The sequence below is a fragment of the Galeopterus variegatus genome, unplaced genomic scaffold (assembly GCF_000696425.1).
Source record: "Galeopterus variegatus unplaced genomic scaffold, G_variegatus-3.0.2 Scaffold1781, whole genome shotgun sequence".
In the NCBI taxonomy this organism is placed as follows: domain Eukaryota; kingdom Metazoa; phylum Chordata; class Mammalia; order Dermoptera; family Cynocephalidae; genus Galeopterus; species Galeopterus variegatus.
Window position 1 is genome coordinate 209,024 of NW_007727892.1, and position 24,090 is coordinate 233,113.

Consider the following 24,090-nt stretch of genomic DNA (forward strand, 5'->3'; position numbering starts at 1 on the left):
CAGAAGGCCAGCCTAATTTGCTGATGACCTTCCCCTCCATTGCAAAACAGGCAATTTGTTGACTTTATCTAGCCTGAGACTATATAAACTATCCATTTTGAGAATCATCAAAAAAGGTCCCACTTTTTGGGCTATTACTGGGGCTGACTCTGCATCATATCAGTTTAAAGGCAATGTGACAAGTCCTTGAAAGAGGCTAATGCAAGCTGTTAGCTGAGCCTGATAAAAGCTTTCCCTGGTGAAGAAGGTGATAAATGTTGCCACGTTAACCTGTGGATGAAAGAAGTCTGCCTTCAGTAATATTATTTAAGCTGTTTTACCCTAAGTGCTACCAGCACAACAGGAACAGCAGTTGATTTAGCCTCTTCACCTTCAGAAAGCAAGCATCTCTCACTAGGGCCTCTTTAAATCGCTAAAGGGGACTAGTGATCAAGCTGCCAGAGGGAACTACCAAACCAGATTTGTTCTTTCTCCACGGAGAGTTGAAGAAGTTGAAGAACTAAGACCCTGAATTCATCATGAGTCAATCAGCACCCATTCCTTCAGTGTTTTTTGTGGCAGGCTCTCTGCTGAGTGCTACAGATTCCAAAGTACAATATGGTCTCTTCCTTCAGGATGCCCAGTCAGGTGTGGGAGACGAAAATGCAAATCAACACAAACCTATTTACAGGCAGTATTTTAGTTTATAGGGACTAGTTGGGATCCATCGAAGCAACAGAAGCCTTTCTTGGAGAAGACTGTGTTTACATTGAATCTTGATGGCTAAATGAGTTGGTGAAGCAGAGAAGCAGTAATGTCAAATCCTGGACAGGGTTCTGGGGGATACAAAAATCGGTAAGATTTGATCTCTGTGCCCAGAGATTTCAGTTTTATCTTAGGCGGAGATAGATACATTCTTTAAAAAAGGAATATTGTGCCTCCTGTATGGTAGGCACTCAACTAATATTTGTTAAATAAATGAATGAAAATGTGATAAATACTATGATGGAGATATGTGCAATTTCTTTGGGAACACAAACAGATCAACTAATTCTGCTTGGAATTAGAAGTTACCACATTTGAGCTTGTCCTTGACAGATGAAGTTTGTCTAGCTGGGGAACAGGCATTTCAGGCAGAGACATCAAGTGGTCTTAGGTGGCTAGAGCTGAGGTTCACAGCTGTGAATACCTGAAGCTAAAGGTGGAGAGACAGGTTGGGGCAGGCCACCCTAGTCTCATGAGCCATGCTGGAGTACTAAGACCATATTCTGCAAGGAAATGCAGCCATTACTGGCACAGGCTCCATAAAAGGGGGATGCATCTAGCAGTTACTGTGCCAAGCACTGTTCTAGAATTCTGTAAAAAGAAAGGATGAAGTCCTCGCGCTCATCAGTTTTGCACTCTAGTTTGGGAAACACACAATGGAAAAAACAAAAAAACATTTATAATGCCAGGTACTGATACACATAAAGAAAAATATAGCAGGGTAAGGAGATAGTGAATAATGGGGAGTTATTCTAGATGAAAAGTTTAGGAAAGACTCAGGTAATATTTGAGTAAAGAACTGAATGAAATGTGGAAACATAAATCCAGGTAATTGCCTTTACTAGTCAATTAGATCTGAGTTCTAGTCCCAGCTTTAGCCTTTTCCAGTTGGGTGGTGTTTTAGTCCATTTTGTGTTGCTGTAACAGATATACCCAAGACTGGGTGATTTATAAAGAAGAGAGGTTTACTTGGCTTATGATTCTGGGACAGTTGCATCTGGCACGGGCCTCAGGCTGTTTCTAATCATGGAGAAAAAGGTGGCAGGCAGCCAGCAGGTACAAGCAGATCACATGGTGAGAGGAAGCAAGAAAGAGAGAGAGATGAGGTGCCAGGGTCCTTTAAACAATCAGCTCTTGTGGGAACTAATAGAGCGAGAACTCACTCACTACCCCTCCTCCCCCAGGGAGAGCATTAATCCATTCATGAGGGATCTGCCCCCATGACTCAATCAGTTTCCAACACTGCCACATTGGAGATCAAATTTCCACATGAGTTTTGGAGGGGACAACACATCCAAACTCCATCAGGTGGCCTGGAAAAAATTATTTTAAACTCACTGAGCCTCCAGCTGGCTGTTATATACACAGAAGAACACAGAGCCTCACACAAAATAGGTGCTCAATAAACATGTTATGATTGGGTGAATAACATATTAGTTACCATATTAGTTAGTTATATTTCAGCAAGCATATTATTCTTTTTCCAGTATTATAACCTTACTTCAAATGCCTTAGGGAAATGCTTGGCTGTATTGTTTGAATCTGAATCTGAAAGTTAGTTCTCCTTCCAAATGGTGGTAACTAACATAGCTACCATTTACTGAGTGCCTGTAATGTATCAATGATGGCAGCCACTTTACAAGTATTACAACAACCTTATAGGATACCATTCACACTATATCACCAGGGCCCAGCACAGTGCCTGTCACATAATAGATGTTACATAAATATTTGAATAAAGAAATCTCAGAAGAGTTAGGAAATGTCTCCAAGGTCACAGACAAAAGAAAAGAATTTGAAGAAAAGAATAGAAAAGAATTGAATAGAAAAGAATTTGAAGCTAGGCATGTCTGACAATGAATGAGCCACGCTACCCAAAAGAAAGAAGTGGGTCTTCTTCATTATGAAACCTGTAAGAAAAACCCCAAGGATTTAAGACTGATCATACAAAGCCCAGAGTAGTTAGGCCAGAGCGGGGCCTTAATATGGAGCCAACAGGGAGAAGCCAACTCCAGAATCCTAGTAGCTAGAAGCAGATTTTCAGAAGAGTATCTCGGAGGGAAGAAAGGCATCCTCCAGCAAAACAGTCAATGAAGTAATGAGCAAATCCATAAGCAGCAACTTATGATAAAAGTCTATATACATGTGACATTGTGACCAGATCAAGGAACAGGAACACGGAATGCTTTAAAAAGCATTGGTATAACTTGCACAATGAAAGAAGACAAATCATTTAGGAGGAGGAAGTAATTTGTCTAAATTAGCTACAGAGCAAAATGAATCCATATCAGCCACTCCAACTAATTTTGTTACTTTCATCTCATAAAATATCAAGTTAAGAACACCTCTAGATATTATTGTATTTACCTGGACTTCATGGTCCTAAACTATTATAGCCCAGACTGAGAAAATTAAGACAAGCAGATGACTGGAGGAATGTTTTACTTTCTGAATATTCAAAACATTGCAATACAGTCCTTATAGAGTTGTTGAGAGAACAAGAAGTCTGTAAAGAAACTAGTTGAGCCTTTAGCACATAGCAGCTACTAAATACAGGTTAGTTTTTCCTCTTCCTCAGAAATTTGGGTTGTCTCACCTTTTGGCTATTATGAATAATGCTGCTAGGAACATTTGGATACAAGTTTTTATGTGGACATAGGTTTTCATTTCTCTTGAGTATATACACCTGGGAGAATTGCTGGATCATATGGTAACTCTATGCTTAACCATTTGAGAAACCTCCAGACTTTTTCCAAAGTGGCTGCCCCATTTTACATTCCTACCAGTTGGCTACCAGGTTTCCAATTTCTCCATATCTCATCAACACTTGTTAGGTCTTTTTGACTCTAGTCATCCTTTTGGGTATTAAGTGGTATCTTGTTATGGTTTTGATTTGCATTTTCCTGATGATTATATTGAGAATTTTTTCATGTGCTTATTAGCCATCAGTGTATCTTCTTTGGAGAAATATCTATTCAGATATTTTTTCCATTTTTACATCGTCTTTTTATTATTGAATTGTAAGAGTTCCTTATACAAGTCCCTCCAGATACAAGACTCTTATCACATTTTATGATTTGCAAATATTATCTCCCATTCTGTAGGTCCTCTTCATTTTCTAGATGTTGTTTAAAACAGAAAAAAATGTTTAGTTTTGATAAAGTCCAATTTATGTGTTTTTCTTTTGTTGCCTATGCTATTGTTGTCATAGAAACCCTTGCCTAATCCAAAGTCATAAAGATTTACTTACGTTTTCTTCTAAAAGTTTTATAGTTAGCTCTTACATTTGTCTTTAATCCATTTTGAGTTCACATTTTTATATTGTGTGAGGTAAGGATCAAACTTCATTTTTTTTTTTAATGTGAATATCCCATAGACCCAGCAGCATTTAAATTATCTTGCCACTATGGTTGAAAATTAATTGACCATAAATATGAGAGCATTTTTCTGGGCTCTCAATGCTATCCCACTGATCTATGTTGACCTCTAATTCTATCTTTATGCCAGTACAACATACTCTTCACTACTATAGCTTTATAGTAATTTTTCAAATCAGGAAGGGTGAGTTCTCCAACTTTTTTTCAAGATTGTTTTGGCTATTCTGTGTCCCTTAAATTTCCACATGAATTTCAGAATCAGTTTGTCACTTTCTGCAAAGAAACTAGCTGAAGCTGATGGAAATTGTGTTGACTCTGTAGATAAGTTTGGGGATGATTACCATCTTAAGTCTTCTGATCCATGAACATGAGATATTTTTCCATTTATTTAGGTTTTCTTTAATTTCTTTCAACGTTTTGTAGTTTTAAGAGTATAAATTTTGCACTTCTTTTGATATTTCTTCCAAAGTATTTTATTCTTTTTGATGATGATGTAAATGGAATTGCTTTTTAAATTTCATTTGGTATTATTCACTGTGGGTATTTAGAAATACAATTGATTTTTATATACTGATCTTGAATCTTGCAACACTGCTGAGCACATTATTAGTTTTAACAGTTTTTTAGTGAATCCTTAGGAATTTTGATATACAAGATCGTGTCATCTGCAAATAGAATTTTACATTTTCCTTTCCAATCTCAATGCCTCTCTAGAATTTCTGAGTGTGAGATAAATCAATGCAAAGCTTAAGATTTGGAGTTATTAAAGTCAATATTGTATAGATTCATTTTTAAAACAAAGATAAGGGGGGAAATAGTGCTATGAAGAAAAAGAAAACAGAAAAACCAAAAAACTAGAAGAAAACTGGCTCCCACCACATTATTAATTAGCTGTGTGATCCTGAGAAAGTGTTTAATCCTTTTCTGATTATACATTTAACTTCCCAAGTCTTTTTCCATTTGATATACCTGTAAACTTCTGGGAATACATAAAGAATGACTTTCCTCAGTTTACTTAGCCATTACAACCATGATTTTTACTAAGTATATTGACTATCCTCTCGTTTTCTACTTTTGTCCTTCACAAAAGAGAATAAGCTTACCAAAAGTGGTAAGAGAGAATGTAATTATTGTGAGAGAATGTAATTCTCAGGAAAGGCACAATAGAAGACACTGCAAGAATAAAGAGTTATCTTCTTGGGAAAAGGCCAGAATATAAATAAACACTTTAGAGGCTTTAGAAGAAAGAGTAGAAATGAGCAAATGGATGAAGCATTTACTCAGTCAAGTAGTGTATTAGCATTTTAAAATTATAAGAATAATCAATAAGGATATTAAAATGACAAAAATGTGTTTTAAAAATATACAGTATCTGCAGTTTTCACCACAGAGTATCATCTTTAAAACTGAAGTTTTAGGTAACATTTCTTAATTACAATTTTGATTAAAATGGCAAAAGGTTTCATGATATATAGAACCACCTTAAATTTTTCTACCAAACATTAACTAGACACCTTTCCTCTGCCTCTGCTAATGCTGACAGTACTAGAATAGTAAGTCCTACTAACATAGTTTAAATTTCATTTCAAGTGCTTTGGAACTTTAGCTTTAATCTCTGGCATAAAGGAAGAGGACTATCCAAACAAGAACCAGAGTCGTCTTCTTTCTTATGACATTGTAGAAAACTCAGAGAGCTTTTTGCTGGATCTAGGAAACAGTTTTCTTCATTTCTTACTGTTTTATAAGACTTGACACACTGTTCAGTTCCTTTAATATGTAACTTAGGGTTACTCAATTTGTTGTGGTCACTTTCTTTGAATTGGGTTGGGTTATGCTTCTGAGAACTGTGTTTCATTTTTTGAGTTGTGTACTTAGCTTTCCCAAACACTGGGGCACTTTCTTCATCAGAGGAATGTCTGTCAAGGCAAACACTCTTCTTCACTACAATTTTCTGAGTGGTTTGCACATCAACTTTTCTACTATGACCTATAGCAGTATTTGGTGGCCCAACTCTGACACTGGATGTCTTTAGTACTGGGTTATTGATAGAATAAGGCATAGAAATATTCACTGTATAGTTTTCTGGAAGCAGCTGGTCTCCTTTTATAAGTTTAGAGTTTCTGGATTCATTTTGCAAATGAATTCCTGGAAGATCCTTTGAAAGATATAATGGACAATCAGAACGGCTGTTAGCAATACAAGATTCTTTTACTCTAGGTAGGGACAAAGTTTTCAGGTCAACATCTCGTTGTACATTATCCTGAGGATATGATGATTTTATATGTATTCGTTCCTTTAAAGGCAAATCCTGAAGATATAAATCGGTAATGCCAGAAAGTAGATGCTCTTCAGGACTAATCTTTTGGAGATCACAATCCAACACTTTATTGAAGTCTTTAGTACACCATTCTGATTCAGATGACAAACTTTCTGGGATATTTTTAAAGCTATCAGGGATGGCCAACAGCTCTGATTCAAGTTTTAATTTTAAACCATGAGACAAAGTGTTCCTTTGAATAGCTGGAGAATTACTAAAAGAAGTACCTTCCCAGTCAATGGTGCTCAAGTGTAGATCAGCAATCACAGATATATTATGGGATGACATATTGGGTTGACTGGATTCTGAAATTAGAGACTTACTGACAGCTTTAATTTGCTGTATAGCCAAAGGTCTTGGAGAAGACATTAACTGTTTTTGTGTATTCAAACAGGCACTGTCCTCAAGTAAAAGCAAGCTATTCAATGAGGCAGAAATAGATTCCTGTGGTAATGCAGGATCAGGAGAAATTTCCAAATTTAGCTTGGAATTCTGCTTAGAAAATATTTCACTTGTGGGTTTTAAATTCAGGTGTGACTGAAAACTCATTACATCATCTTCTTCTGGCAAATTGTTTTCTTTAGACTTAATTTTCATACCTGAAAAGAAAAAATAACGGTTAGTGTAATTATTATTATTAACAATTGCTTAAGTTAGTAGACACAGAGCAGAATGGTTTACTCCCGGCTTTTAGCTTTAGAAGAAAGAGTGTGCAGACAAAGAAGCAAGTGTACAATTCTTATTCTTGTTTTTATAGAACTTTCAGCAAAATTTAGAAAAGATAGATTCAAATAGAACAGGTAGCTCTTCTGTAACATTTATGTGTGGCATAAATAGTTATCAAACCTGATACTTACTTTTTTGTTTCTTCCCTTTAATTTCTAACTTTTGTTTTTGGTAAACAGCAACAATCTCGGGATAGGCTGCCTCAAACAATGATCCTTCTTCGATTGTTAACAGAACCAAATCTCCATTTTGTTTATCTTCTACAGCATAATGTTCTAAAAGATTAAAAATACAGTAAAGCAGCCTTAATTATAGATTTGAAAAATTCAACTTTTCTACGTAACTAAGTTTACCAGGTAAACTAAGTCACCTACAAATAGATAATTCATTGCAAACCTTACTTTATAATATCTTTATTCTAATAATCTGTTGATATTATTATAGGATTTATTTTCTTTTGTCTGGCAAGAGCTGGAAGGAGATTCTTTTAAAATTAGAACTTTAAATTCTCTTGCTTCAGAGATGGTAGCAGCAGCTTAGAGAATAGAAAACTTTGTTCAGAGAAGTTTGGTTGGTTTCATTTTAGTCTAGTAAGTCTTAAAATTACAAATAAAGAATGGAATAGACAGTTTCCTAAAACTTCGACATCAGCTTTCTCTACTGATGGCTTCTGAAACAAACAGAATTAAAAGGGTCATCAAAGAGATTACTGTTTTCCAGATTGTTGTATCAGAGGTTATCAATTTCTTGATATACCTAGTCTTACAAGACTCACAAGTAGCTGATAAATGAGAATGTTTATATGTAAATTTACAATAAAATATTAAGTAGTAGATTAGATTCTTGTGTTTATTCTATATGTGGCAAAACTGTATGAGAAGCCAAATTATAAAGAAAATATTGATTAAATTTAAAGCAGAAACAAAGGAAATAGGTCACCTTAAAGTGTTTGTTAGTTAAACTAGCTTGGGATACATTTTCTTGCTAAAGGTTAGCTTCCACAAGGATGAATGAAAGTGGGTGGCTGATTTTCAGTGGTAAACAGAGAAGATGCACTGCCAAACTGGGTTAATATAATTTTCTTTCCTGAAAATAAACTGGTTGGTAGATCTATTCCTAAAATCTTCAAAATTCTTCAGCCTTCTATCTTCCTATTATTGCTAAGAATCATTTACCTAATGCTTTTTCTACTCTCACTCAATCAAATACTGTCATACAATCTAATTTCAAAGCCAAATAGAAATAAACTTGGGATCATTTTCCATTTTAAATTATCTGTGCTTCACTTGCCTCCTGTTTGGAAGCGAACTCAGAGTTCATTGTATCTTTGTAACAACAGTAAGAGTAATGTGATAATTATAAATTCCCGTGAAAACTAAACAGAGAAAAGGAAAGGAAGAGTACCTGAGGTGCTATTCGGCAACCTCAATTTCTTTAGACCTAGCTATACATAAAATCCAATGATCAGACCATTTGCAGAATAATTTTTTTGAGAAATGGAAATCAAAACTATTTTTTTGGTATTATTTTCTTAAACATTACAAAAGAAATGTCAAATAAAGATATTAAAATAAAATCACTTAAAGTTTATCATATTTACTATTAGTCAAAGCCTACTTAAACTGGTAAACTATAAAATTAATCCATGGTGTATGTTGACAGGTTTCTTCTTTGTTTTTTCATACACACATGTGTTTTATATACATATAAACACACAATATTTATATGTATATGGTCAAATGTTTTAAATTAAACAGTTGGCTTAAAGTAAATACATACCAGGCTTTTCCCATTCTATTTCAAAGCAATTAACTCCATTTCTGATTCGGGTCTTAACAATTCTGAAAAAAAAATTCATCTATGAGGTCTAATTGCATGAGTTATTTGGACATTTTCAATTCACAGACTAAATAATTCAGTTTTAATTGATCTTTATTCTAAGAAAAAATATTACTAGTTATTCCTTTGGTTTATTCAAAAGATAATTTTATTGTTAGGTACATACAGTTTATAATTGTTAGATCTTCTCAATAGATTGTTCTCTTCATTATTATGCAGTGTTCTTCTTTTCAATAGTAATGATTTTCGTTTTGAAGTCTATTTTGTTAACATTACTTTGGTAAATAATTGCCTAGTAAATCTTCTTAAATCTCTTTATTTTCAAACTTTGTGTGGTATTATTCTGCACATGCCTAGTAAGCAGACTATTGGTAGATTTGTTTACTTATGCAATATAATCTGTCTTTTAGTAGATGAATTCAATCCACTTACATTTATTGTGATTACTGATATAGATGAACTCATTCATACATCTTATATTGTTTTCTGTTACCATCTTCTTTACAACTCCCCCCTTCCTCCTTCCTGTATTCTTTTGGTTTGATAGTTTTACTTTTCTATTTTAATTGTGCTGGTTTGGAAGATACAGACTGTATTTCTAATGATTACTCTTAAATGTTTAAATGCATACTTATGGAGTTTTAGTTTATTATCTTTCTCCTCCTCCTCCTCATCATCAGGTACTAATCATTAAACATTATGCAAATATTTATATACATAATTTTTTCTAGTCAGTTTATTAAATTAGCCAAATATCAATTTATCAATTTCTGTGGTGACCACTATTTCTTGTAATCCACACCTGCCCTCTGGGTTTAGTTTTTTCTTTGCTGAAGTATATCATTTAACAGTGCTTTTAATGAGGATCTATGAGTGGTAAACTCTCTTAGTCATCATATGTCTAAAAATGCCTTTCCTGTGAATAATGTTCTAATAATTTGTAGGTTTTAATTTGTAGTAAAAAAAATTATTTTTTACTTTGAGATTACTCCATCATCTTCTGGCATCTACTAATGTTATGAAAGATGTGTGCTATCAGATTATCATTCCTTTATAGCTTATCTTTTTTCTTTGATACTTCCCCTCCAAACTTTTTATTTTGAAATTTTTCAAACCTTTAGAAAAGTTGCAAGAATAGTACAATGAATACTCACAGACCTTCATCAAGATTCACCAGTTGTTACATTTTGCCACATTTGCTTTCTCCATTTTTCATCACCCCTAAATATTGCAGTCCACCTATGTAGAGTATTCTCCTACAGTCACAATTCAACTGTCACACTCAGGAAATTTAACATTGATACAATACTATTATCTAATATACAGGCCATATTCAAATTTTCCCAATTGTCCTAAAATAAATGTTCTTTATGGCTTGAAAAAAAAAAAAAAATCCAGAATCCAGTCAGGATCACAACATATTGCCTGCATTGTCATGTCTCTTTAATCTCTTTTAATCCAGAGAAACTTTGTAGCTTTTTTTGTTTTATGACACCCATATTTTTGGACTCCAGGATGGTGGTTCTGCAGAATGCTCTTCACTTTGAATTCATTAGATTGTTTTCTCATAATCAGATTCAGATTAAATCTTTTTGGCAAAAATATTATGTAGATAATGTGGTGTCTTTCTTAGTTTGCCAAATTAGGAGGCACATGTCAGTCTGTTGGCCTACTACTGGTTACTAATCATTTAATTAAGCTGATGTCCACTGGATTTCTCCACTTTTAAAGGTTTGTAATTTTTCCTTTGTAATTAATCTGTGGAGTGAAATTTGAGACTGTGACTATTCTTTTTCTCCAGCAATCTTTCATCCAATGGTTTTAACATCCATTGATGATTCTTGCTTGATTGGTTTGGTATTTTTTAAAATTTTCCTTTTATCCTGATGTTTATGATATGTCTGGTATGGATTTATTTTAATTTATTGTGTTTATACTTGGAGTATAATTAGACCTCAGAACTTGTCGTTCTTAAATTTTGGAAAATTCTAAGATGTCATCTCTTCGGAAATTACTTTTCCACCTTTCCTTCTATTAGCTTCTAGAAAAACATCAAAAACTCTCAAATTATTCCCCACATTAAAACGACTCACATATTTTTTATCTGAGAGTCTTTGAGCTGCCTTCTGTGTGACTTGATTAGCACTGTCTCCCAATTCACTAATTCTTTTTGACCACGTTCAGCCTAGAGTCCCATCAATTGCTTTTCATTTCAATAACTATTTTTCTTGAGATTTCTAACAAATAGTTCACTTTCTATATCCATCCATTTAAAATAATTTCTACTCACTACTGTTTTATAATTTCACCTTCTGTTTTTTATGGATATATCTCTCCATTTATTTCACTGAGCATTCTAAAATTCTGAAAGACCAAAAAACAAAACAAAAACAAAAGCCTTCATCAGACTATATTAAAAACTTTAAATTAGTTGCTGGAATGAATTTATAATCCAATTGTTGATTTTTAAAATATATTTTTTCACATGTTATGTTTGTTTCCTTCTATTCTTTTATAGTTTATCTCTATCCTCACTTTTATCTCTCCAGTCTTTTTTGGGTAATTTCCAGCAGGCTTTCTGGACTTCAGGTATCATTTGGTTAGTTTTTTATCATATATCCCAGCCTCTAATCTACTGATAGGAACAAAGGAATTCCACCTTAGCTACTGGGTTTTAAGCCTGACTCCATCAACATCTTGCCCTTTCGGTCCCTGTTTTTCTTTTACACCCTGCAGGGACTTACCTCCTGGATGATGTTGCTGCTCCCTAATCTAAAGCTCTGCAAAACCGGTTGCAGTTCCCTCACAGACTTTACATTTGTTCCTTTTCTGGTCCGTTGAAATAGTTATCTTATTAAGCCTGGCTGTATTTTTTAAATATTTATTTCTTTTAGATAATTACTACTATGTGTTTGAAGTAGAAAAGTATGTCAAAGCATGAACTTTTTATGTCTTGACTATACACCCTCAATAAGCTTTTAATATTCTAGTCGGCCTTTCCTCCATTTTAAAAAACAAAGAGATATATCCCACTATTAAAGATATTAAGAATATTTTAGATCATAAGATATTCAAATGCAAACACAGAATATTTGTCATAAAATTCTTTCAGTTATACTACCGAATTGGCTGTAGTTGATTAGAGTTCCTTCTACCAAGCTTTCTTTCTATCATGTCATAGCGGGTCAAAAGCACCAACAATTTCTCACATGCATAGTAATTGGGCCACTCCATTTTTTCAAGAGTAAATCTCTGTAAATATAATAAAAATAAAATAAGAATTTTGTTATATCTTGGACACAGATAGTACTCTCAGGTGGTATTATTTTTTCATCCAGAATTAATACTAGTTAAAATAGAATCAATGAGAATATTCTTAGAAAGAACAATGAGCCTCCTAAGGAAGAGGTATTGCATACTGATTAAATGATTAAATATGAGAGTTCTCGGTTTGAATGTCAGTGTGGTATTTCCTAGATGTTGAGTAAGTTACTTAATCTCTGTTAGCCTCAGTTTTTCCATCTGTAAAATGGAGATAACATGAGGGATCTTCAAATAGTTCATGGAAAGATTCATTTTATCTTTTAATTCAATTTTTCCAGAAACTTTCTGAAGTACCCTCATGTAACTCAGCTCATAGATTATGAAGATTAAGTGATATTACATGTAATGTGTTAAATGTAACAGCAAATTTTAAGTGTTCAATAAATGCTGGCTGTCATTATTAATATGGTTGTTGGTGGGGATAAGTAGCAAGTAGTTACAAATATTGAGCCACTCTGTGCCCCTAGCCACTACATTATGGGTTTATATAAAAATCTCATTTAATCCTCATGGTGACTTCATGAAATAAGTAATATTTCTATTTTGAGGATAATACATATCCAGTAGTAAATGAAAGACTGTCCAAATTTAAATTTAGGCCACTAATTTCAAATTACAATGCTTTTGTAAACTATACTGCCTTCCACAGTAATATACTTGATCCTGACATTCTCTGGTTAATTAGCCTCTCTCCTCCCAACATATCCCTGGATATATCTATATATGGTAATTAAAGCATCTTCTAAAGAACAGCATAGTTGTGGTTTGTCTTATAGTCTGCAAAGTATGGCCATTGTGTGGCAAAGGAGTAAAGATTAGAAATAAATGCTGAAAAATATATGGGTAGTCCACAGTTGTCTGTTTTAATTTCTAAACTTCCTATCAGACCAAGCAAAGTGAGTATCTTTATCTCTCCAGTATCTAACTTCATAGTGTAAAGTGAAAATTTATTTTTAAATACCTGAAACAATAACAAATCAGGTCTTTGGTACCTGATTACCTTCACCAATTTATTCTTGTTCAAAAGAAATTCTTGAATAACCTAGCAAGAAAAAATAAATAAATAAATAGAAACTGAGACTTTAAAACTTCTAAAAGTTTCTAAAATAAGCACATAGTTGAATTACTGGTTTATTATTACCTCATGGAATGGGAATCCTTCACAACTGCAAGCTTTTCTGAAAATAAATTACAAACCTTTTACTACTACAATCAGGCAATTTTAGACAGACTCTAAAATCATCTCATCCAACCTCCTCCCATTTAACAGAAAATGGCCATGTGTACAGTATCTCAAGCAGTCATCAAGCTTCTCTTTGAATAACTGTTAAATTACTATTTTCTGAGATAGCCGAATTTTTGAACAGAATCAAGAAAAGGATTTTGTGAAACATGTGACTAATCTAGACATGTGGGGGAAGGTTATGTGAAAATAATTCAACCACGGATGTACATATAGCTCATGCCAGAAAAAAATGAGTCTTTCCAAAAAAAAAAACTTACTTCTTAATATTGTTCTCTACTCCATTTAGTTGCCTATCATGTTCTGTACGGTGCCACTCACAAGGACAGCAGTATTCATAATTGTGTGGTTCACAATATCTATCACTTTTACATAATTTGCACCCATTATGCTCATGATCCTTAGGTGAACCTTTGTGGAGACACAAAGAAGTATCATTTTCACTGCTTTTTAGAATTACCTTCCACATACTTTTATTTTTGCCTTTATCCAAATTTTCAAATACTAATAATGCCTAGCATACAGAAGGGTTTCAATACATTAAGGATGAATAGAGTAGTGGACATTAAAGTAATTCTTAGGACAAAGTAGATCTTGAGTTATTACTACCACATGACATTTTTTAAAAAAAATTACTCTTCCATTTGAAAGCATTAATTTGTAACTTGAAATTACATATTAACAATAATCAATAAGGGGAAACTTTCTGGTTTATGTGGTAGCTTCATGCAAGAAAAGTAGGATGTAATTATTAGCCAAAAAAATTATTTACTTAATAGAAGAATTAGAATGGTTTCTTTAATGAGCATATTAAAAGAATATAGCAATTAATTACCTCTACTAGTGTCTAGTTCTCAGTTACGTGCATAGTTATTTTTAAACTGTGCTTGGAACGTGAACAAATTACAACTGCAGCACAGGTGTGGGGCCCTAGTTCCTTTTAAAAGGAAAGTATGATTACCTTCAAAATTGTTTTGAGAGCATGAAAGAGCAAAGATACTTGATATCACCTAAAATTATCATTTATAAGGTATCAAAAAACTATAGAATGGCATCTTATTTATAAAAATTTATTTTCTTCCATGATTTCACCTATAATTTAACAATGTTAATGAAAACATATTAAGACAAAAAGATAAAGCAGAATTTTTTTAAAGTGATGATTTCCTAATCTCTTTTGAGAGCGACAGCCCTTTCTGATCCAGTACATGTTCAATGAAACCTTTTATTACCAAGACTAATGAGCAAAACAACATTACCTGTTTAATGACATATTTTAGGAAAAATATATATTACTGCTAAAACTTCTACTAAATAAAAGTTAATTTCATTTTTGGCTAAAATTTCACATTAATATAAAAGGATTAAGGCTATGATTAGGTATTAACCATAAAACATAAGTATTTTAAATTATGTCCCTCTACTTACAGAAATTAAAGTTTTTTTTTTTTTTGTCTTTTTTCGTGTCCGGCAACGGATCGCAACCCTCAGTGTCGGCAACCCTCAGTGTTGCGCCCGTACCGGACCGGGACCAGCAACGGGATCGCAACCCTCGGTGTTGCGCCCGCACCTCGCTCAGCCAGTGAGCGGGAAGCGGTCTGTATGTGGGATCCAAACCCTCGGCAGGAGCGCCGCCTCGCTCCCAAGCGGTGCACTGTAGCAGTGCGCCACCGGGCCGGCCCCAGAAATTAGAGTTTTAACAGAGCTAAATTATCTGTTCAGTAAACTGATGTAGTATCTGGTATTTAGAGTTACAATTTAGCTATTGGAATTTCTAACTCATTTATTACAAAGACCAAGTACAAGCTTGCTAAAAATTAGTATTAATTGCTTCTGGATAAATAATAAATAGGGCTTCCAAAATTCAAAATAACTAGGGGAAAAGTCAATCAAAATTAATAAAAGTTAGAATAATAATTATTAAAAGAAATGTAATTTCATTATTTTTAAGTGTTAAGACAAACACTTAAATCAAATATTGCCCAAAATACATATTTGCTGAAACTGTTTCAATAAGAATGGTTTGTAGTTAGCCAGGTACCCTTGCTGGCTTTACCTTCTTTATATTATCTTTCAATTTCCAAATGATTCCTTAACACACTCCCATGCCAAAGTATACCTTTTCTTTCCTGCTTTGGCACAGTAATTACTAATGTCAATAATGGATTTATTGAAGTCTTGTATCTCTCAATAGCTTTACAGCTGAAAGAGCATTACAGGAAAGAATGCAGTGATTTGAAATATTTTTCATGGTCATTCCTTCTTCATTTTTAATACTTAATGTTTATTTTTCGGCACTCACCATCTCAAACATATTGGAGGCCAAGGCAGTTTTAAGTCTCCCAATGTCCTACTTCCTTTTTTTTCTTATTTATGCTACACTTTATTGTCATTAATATTAATTTTCATAAACCACTGCTTTCATCAAGTAAATATAATTCACATGTTTTTAAGGTAGTAAATAGCATAGTTTGTAAACTTCAATGTAATCTCTAACTTAATTGTCTTGAATCCTCAAATTGTAGTGTAAATTAATTAGAATCAATGTATTACTAAATCTGTAGCTACAGAACAAAAGTCAAGTAAAAATTTTGATCAAGTGTTCCTTCTTATTAAATATTTGCTCCCTGTACTGCCAGCTGCCAAAAATAAATAAATGCATACATACATAAATACATAAATATTTGCAACATACCACAGACATTTCACTTATAGAAAGTAAATACAGTAACAAAGTATTAAATACAAAATTACTTTAATGTCATGTTTATCTTTGCTTGGTGGTAAAATAGTCTAAAATAGCCTATGGCAAAATGCCCATGGTTACAAATAAATGCATTTGACATCATTCTAATTGGGTTTAGTGAGCTAATCATATATTTTTAAAAATACAGTATGGCTTAAAGCATATATTCTCATCCTTTCTTTGGAAAACTTCAGAATGAATAAATAAAAATAAATTATTTGAAATGAAAATATATAAATCAACTTAAAAATACAAAATTCATTTTTTGGAACACATAATCCTTTTTGTAATATTCACTATTAAGTTCAACAAGAATAAAAGTCCAGTGTCACAAGAAAAAGTCATTTTTAGTTACCTCTGAAGTAAACTTTGCCCTTTCAAAATCTGTATAAGCTTTAAGGCTTGCTCTTTACCAACTCCAGGGACTCCCTTTCAGAAAGTGGAAAAAAATTCAAATGTTAATCACTAGGGAATGCTTAAATAAAATATGGTACATTAATTCAATGGAAGGTTGTGCAATGAAAGAAAGATGAAGTAACTCTTTATGCAATGATAGGAAATAATGTGCAAGATACATTGCTATGTGTAAAATTAAAATTATACAATAGTGTATGGTATGATCTGGATTTGTAAATTAAATTACAGTTACATTGGTTTATACAAACAAAACATTCAAGAAGATAACATACCAAACCACTGTTTCTTTTAGGGGAGGGAGGGACATAATTTTAGAGGGCTTTCACTTTTTAATTTGACCTAACTTTATTTTATATTTGTAATCAGGAAAAACCAAATTCGTTTAACTATATGAACATTTAATATTTAAAGACCCAGACATCAAAAGAGAACAAAAGAGAGTTCCAAGTAAACTCTTGAAATTAAAAAATTAAAATAATTAAAACAACCGTGGATTTCCAACACACAAAAATTAAGTACTAAACGTATATTCATGTTACAATTTCTGTTTTAAATGGAGTCTTCTAGCTCCTATAAAAGTTTATGAATATGTCCTTATAAGCAGGGCTGCTATTTAGCCAGTATGAACTAGGATAGACATACTAGTGTTAAGATACTTCCAAACTGCTTAGTAAATAGCTACTGTCCAAGCATCCTGAATACCTGCTTGCACAGAGGTCTCCCCTCTAACCTGAATGCCCCCAACTCACCTGTACTCATGATCCAGCTACTAAAAAGCTGGTCTATGGCACAGCAGAGGGCATCCAGAAGTCTGTTCCATCTCTGCAGCCTATGTCTTTGGCAAACTAGTTGTTAGATATTTTGAACATCACCCTTCTTGTATTAGCATTTAGCTACATCTTAAATTTTCTGAAGGCAAATCAGGTTAGTACACAATCTTAAAAATCTTTAAGTAGAACAATATAAATAAATAGCAGTTTTCATTACAAAAAATACAAAAAGTCAAAATAGCTAAGGCTAATATATAACATAAAAACTACTGTAGCTAAAGTTGGTTTCTGTGAGTTCAAGTTAGCAATTTTTTTCTTAAATTCAACATTGTGCTGTTTCTAGATTTTAATTATGATATAATTACATATGGGAAATAGGGGTCCTCCATTTCAGAAGGAGAATTACAATGAAATAATGGTTTGTATATGTAAAAGTTTCTTTCCTCTTGCTTTCTTTTCTCACCAGTGTAAAAAAAAAAAAAATGTTAATTTCTCTACTTGGCAACTGATGACGATATAAATTAGAAAATAGGGTTAATAATTTTACTACCCTGCTATTCTTCCTTTCTCTTAAGCTCAGGTGAAAAAAAATTATATGCCATTCTTTATACTTCTCTTGGGAAGAGAGTTAAAATGAGGGATTTGTAATGATACAGAGATGAGCAGCAGGGACATAATGATGACACTACATAGTAAGACCCATAATACTATGATTTTATATTTTTAAACATCATATTTAAGAAAATGAGGTTATTCTCATTTTTCCTATTTCAATCACTCATCTATTATACCTATCTGTTACAAAGTACTATATCCTGCATTTTAAGGAATAAATAAAATGTTTTAATGAATAAAATCTAAATGCAATGCTGACAGGCATGGCAGTATGAATGGCTTACCCCAATAATTGTGTTGCTTAGCAACGGTAATAACATTGAGCATGTGCACAACTGGTAAGCTACAATGGATACTGAAAACTAAAAAACATGATAAAAACTAACATTGGCATGATACAAGAAAAGAGTAATTCCTGTATTTCTTTAAGAGGGTAGTCAAACTTGAATGTCAATCTCTTAGTCTAGAATAATGGTTTACTGAATCAAGCTGTGGTACTACTTATTCTATTCACATTCATATCATTCAGCATTACAAGTCAGCTGTTTAACACCACCTGAAATGCTGATTATTTTAGTTATGGAACAGCTTATTATACCTAAAATTATATTTTAAATGAGATTCTTAATCCTATAATCGTATTATACTTATGTTTATACAGCATATAAGATACCAAGAAGACATTATGAGTAGTAAATAAATGTGAGAATTTCAGTTTACCTTCGGAAGATAATCACAGCCAAGAAGTATCGCTAGTCCAACCAGAGCATCTCTATCCAAACCTAGTTTGCTCTTGATAGATGACATTGTATAACAGTCCACATGTGGGTCCTAAAGAAAGCACAGTTCAGTTTAATCTTCAAAAAGTAAATACTTAAATATTAAACAACAATACAAAAAATAATTTGTCAAAATTATTTTTAAATGTTTAAAATTATTCCTAAAAATATAAATAGGAAAATTATCCTAATCACAGAATCTTCAGAATCCGACACTTTATTATATTGAAATAAAGTCACAGTTTCAAAATGGCTTAAAGATAAACTATAGTAGTCAATTTTTTCCTCTTTGTTGCTTTTTGGTATCTAAAAAAGTACATTTCCATTTTACAAAATTAAACACTATAAACTATATTCTACAGAAAGTAAACATTCCCTGTAATTGCACTGAAATTACAGTTAACTATTAAAGTTAACTAATAAAGTTAACTATTATTAATTGCTTGGTGTATATTCGTCCAAAAAACATTTTCCTTGACATATATACTAATATTTACTACTAATTATATTTTTAAGTAAAAGTAGAATTATATGAAAACACTATTTTGCAAGTTTTTCCCCACTAATATGGTACATACAATTTCTAATGACTACTTAGTGTTACATCATATAGACTCTGAGACAATGTTTCTCAATGGGGGCACTATTAGCATTTTGGGAGGAATAAGAGAATTGTCTGACAGGAGGTTTAGCTTGCCTGACCCCAACCTACCAAGTGTCCCTTGCCAAACCCTGAATTTTCACAACAAAATTGCTCCCTGGCATTATCTCTTCGGCTGAGAACCACAACTATAAATATGTATACATTCCCCTATAAATGAGTATTTGGGTTGTTTGCCAAATTTTTGTCATTATTAGCAATGCTACAATGAACATTTTTGTATTATCACTCCTTGTATATTTGGAGGTATTTTTGAGGATGAAATACTAAAACTGGACAATCTGGGTCAAAGGAATACATTTAAAAGGCAATTTTGTGATATATTATTGAAACTGATTTATATTTAAACCATGTGAAATAAGCCAAGCCCTTAGGAGAGAAATCCACATTTTGAAGAGAATGAACTATGTGGCAATGATATTTTTAGTAATACTAAATATTTTATTTAGCAATTGCCAGGCATTATGGTAAGCATTTTACATGTATTATTTCATTGAATCAGCCTTTTAAAAAAGGTAATTTGTAAACAAATGCTGAAAAAGAGAAAAAAAATACCTTTGTATTCATAGTGAAATTCCTGTAAACAGTTTGGGCCCCATAAAGGAAAGCATCTCCATCATTGGTGAGGCAGCCATCTACATAACCACCAGCATTCAGGAAAGCACACATGGCTTCAGCTTCCCCAGCAGCTTGAACCCAGGGGATTCCCAAACATTCTAGCATATCCAGGCACTGACAATAAAAAATAAATGCAAGAAATTAAAGAATGTTTTTACTTCTAATTTCCTCAGTGTTTAACTTACTTCGATATTCCAAATATTAATAGTAACTACTAAGGTGTTTTAAAAAAATGATGATATTTAAGAAGCACTTGGAAATTTAAACAATGACTGTATTGGGGAATATTGACTATGATGGGAAAAAGAGGACATTTACTTGTAGTTTCTAGAGACTGGTAGAATAAATATCTCTTGCATTGATTGATTAATCACTTTGCATGCTATATTACATAATAAAAACCTCTGCCAGATGTTGCCCAAGATAGACAAGGTTCAAAAAGACAAAGTACTGTGTTAAAAAAAAAAAAATTACTTTTCAAGACTCTGGCCAGGAAACTAGGGGGACAATTTTGTTATGGGGCTGCTTCTACCTGACCCCTAGATAAGAACTATCCTTTCGCAATAAACAAAGTTATTTCAGTTTCAGTTTCCGGTGCCATTTGTCATTGCAACTCTTTTCAAAGAACCAGTAAAGAATTGAGGGTGGCTGTGATTTTTCCTACCCTATGTCTCTGTCATGTGGGGTAGAAGTGCTGTTGGAGGAGGACTAATTTGTGCTTTTCAGGCTTATACCTAAAAGATGGAAGTGGATTAGGAGAAAATAGGGCCTAGTAACTGAGAATACAGAAATATGAAAATGAATAATAGATGAGCAAACACAAACTGACACAAAATGCCTAAGAACACCATAATTACTTCAGTAAAGAAATAGGAATGGAGCATTTTTATCAAGAAGAGATGAACATCTTTTTTGCTTTATGCTGGGTATTTAATGCCCTAAGTATGAGGATGATGGATATTTACAGGAACTAAATAATACAATAAATAATTTGAATTCAGTACAGATATTTTCTTCAACTACTGATAGTCATTAGGTGAAATATTCAATAATTAAAAACTATTTTTTAAAAAAATCACATAAAGATAGAAAACAGCCAAAATTTCAGAAGAGAAGAAAGATGATTATTACTTTATGCAATGCCTTTTTAAAAAAATGTAATTTTCAGTCAAAATTAAAAAAACCAGGAAAACAAATTCTTATTTTTTAAAAAAATCACATAAAGATAGAAAACAGCCAAAATTTCAGAAGAGAGGAAAGATGATTATTACTTTATTCAATGCCTTTTTAAAAAAATGTAATTTTCAGTCAAAATTAAAAAAACCAGGAAAACAAATTCAAAGCAGATAATGATAAAAGGTTATATCCTTAATATACAAAGAACCTGCACAAAAGAAAAAATTAAAACCTGAAGAGATTAGTAGGTAATGGATATAATGGACATTATGTAAAGAGAGACTAGAAATAGGTGAAATGTTTAACCTCACCATTACAAGACCAATACACATTAAATGAAATATCTTCATTTTTGCATACTAAATGGTAAGTACAAATATAAACATCTTAACATCCAACATTCTTATTGATACACTGAAATTGTTTATCTCACATCTGTACTGGTAGAATGTAATTGGCAAGAACTATAAAATCATTCCAATACTTTGGTCTATCAATCCCACTATGGGTAATTTTCTTTAAAATCCCAAATCATAAGAAAAAGCTATATAGACAAAAAGTGTCCACCATAATTTCTTGTATAATAGACACAAAATAAAAAGCAAACACTATATACAATCATGGGAATGATTCATAGCTTCATACATGTTGCACAACAATTACGAGTTACTATTTTGAATAGAATGTGGCAACAGGGAAATACGGGAATAAAATGTTAAGTGACAAGCCCACAATAAAAATTATTTGTACACTATTACAACTCTTCAAAACTATATACATTTGAAAAGAGACAAACAAAATAATAACTTCCTATTGTTTTAATTATACATTACATTTTATTACAGGTGATTTGTCTTCTTAACTTTTATAAAAATATAAAATATAACAATATTACAAGTAATGTATAAATAATACATTATAATATAACAATAATTACTTTTTAAAATTACAAGCCCAGGGCTGGCCAGTAGCTCACATGGTAGAGCATAATTCTGATAACACCAAGGCAAAGGGTTTGGATCCCAGTACCAGCCAGGCACCAAATAAAGAAAAAAAAAAAAAGAAAAAAATTACAAGCCCTAAGAAAAGCCAAGTATGTATTCTGTATATGAATTATCATAAATTTTGGATGAGTAAAGTACAAATTAATGAGATCTCATGTATTCTGGGATTCTTTAAGTACTGAAGATGTTATAAAAGATAACGTGATCAAGTCCCTTTTAGGTACTAGTTGCTTTAGATATATTGTCTCTAATATTTATCACATCCCTGCAAGGGGTGTGATATTATAAATACCGTCCTCATTTCACAGGGTAGGAAATGAGGTAGAGACAGGATAAACATCTTGCCCAGTGTTTCAGAATTTCTAAGTGCCAGTGTCAGGACTTGAACTGAGATCAGTTTCACTCTAAATCATAAACATAAATCCTTTTCTCTATTCACATTGGCCTTCTATTCACAGTAAAGTTAATGAGCATTAAAGATAAACTTTATTAGAATAAAATGTACTCTCTAATTCAGAATTATTGTATCAAATCTGAATGCTCACCTCTTTTAAGACTGATTTAAAATGTGATCTCCCTGTTCTCTGAGACCATATTTTTCCAGAGGATCCATATCGAATCTGATTCCTCTTGCTTATGACATCAGCTTTTAGTTTTGGTGGTTCTCCTTCCATGACGAACACCAGTTTTACATCCATTTGTATTAAATATGAAATACGAAAAAATAAGTTTCTGAAATATATAAAAATATATAAAATAGTTATATATTAATCATCATATATTGATAGCAAAAATCAAAATAGCAGTATGACATAAAAGCAAGAACATTAGACTCCTATCAAAAGTATTATATGCATTTATATGTCCAGGTTAGCATAGACTGAGGTAGTGCCTCTGGGCATTGAGAGAAGTCTGTGAACACAAAGTATATCTTGGAAATAAGACTGGCAAGACTTACTAATGGACTGGATATGGGGGAGAAGGTAAATCAGGGAGACAATGTCTCCCAAATTGCTGGCTTTTCGTAACTGAAGCATCCTAGTGGATATGTTAAGTAGGAGATAGATATGTGAGTCTGTAGCTCAAAGGGTAAGAGGTACAAATCTGCAAGTCATCAATATAAAGATGGCAGATTTAGATATGTTACATATATTTTAAAATCTCAAAATGTAAAACAACAACAACAACAAAATGAAGTTGAAACAAAACCAAGACACAAAGACTACTTATACAATCATACATTTATATTCTAAAAACTTTCACCATACCTGAGGTGGGGCTTCATGACGGTTCCAATCATCTTTTTGACTGTTTGTGCCTCACACACCCAGAGACTCAGATCAACTGCAATGGTTTTCCCACCAAGTTTATGTAAGTGGATGTGTTGCTTAACAGGCTCCAAAATTTGCCACAAGTCATTCACTCCCATTCTGGTGATTATTTGCTGTTATTTGAAATACATTTTTTAAAAAATTGTTGAAAGAAATAGAAGCTCAGAACAGGAAATCAGACAATATATTATGAGCTAGTTCAGGATAATTCATAAATACAAGATTCTCATTTCTTCCATTACTTTTCAAAATGAATCAAGATGACCTGAAACATGAAAAGTCCAGCTAAAAACAAGAGCTAACTAATGCAGACATGAGTAGAAAATACAGTGACGCCGTAAATCAGTTTTGTCTATTTGAGAATTCACTCTTTCACTTGCATACCTAATGAGAGAATGGGACT

The 24,090-nt window shown here is 32.7% G+C and overlaps 1 protein-coding gene across 1 annotated transcript; it reads right to left on the reverse strand.

Moving 5' to 3' along the window:
- Positions 1 to 5,614: 5,614 nt before the first annotated feature.
- Positions 5,615 to 23,785, reverse strand: GEN1 (GEN1 Holliday junction 5' flap endonuclease). Its single transcript, XM_008578917.1, is given in 12 exon segments — positions 5,615 to 7,037; positions 7,296 to 7,439; positions 8,944 to 9,005; positions 12,125 to 12,255; positions 13,289 to 13,369; positions 13,469 to 13,505; positions 13,831 to 14,053; positions 16,649 to 16,745; positions 18,839 to 18,949; positions 20,114 to 20,290; positions 22,902 to 23,088; positions 23,625 to 23,785. Coding segments are annotated over 12 exon segments (2,742 nt in total). The 3' UTR covers positions 5,615 to 5,706.
- Between the last annotated feature and the right edge of the window lie 305 nt (positions 23,786 to 24,090).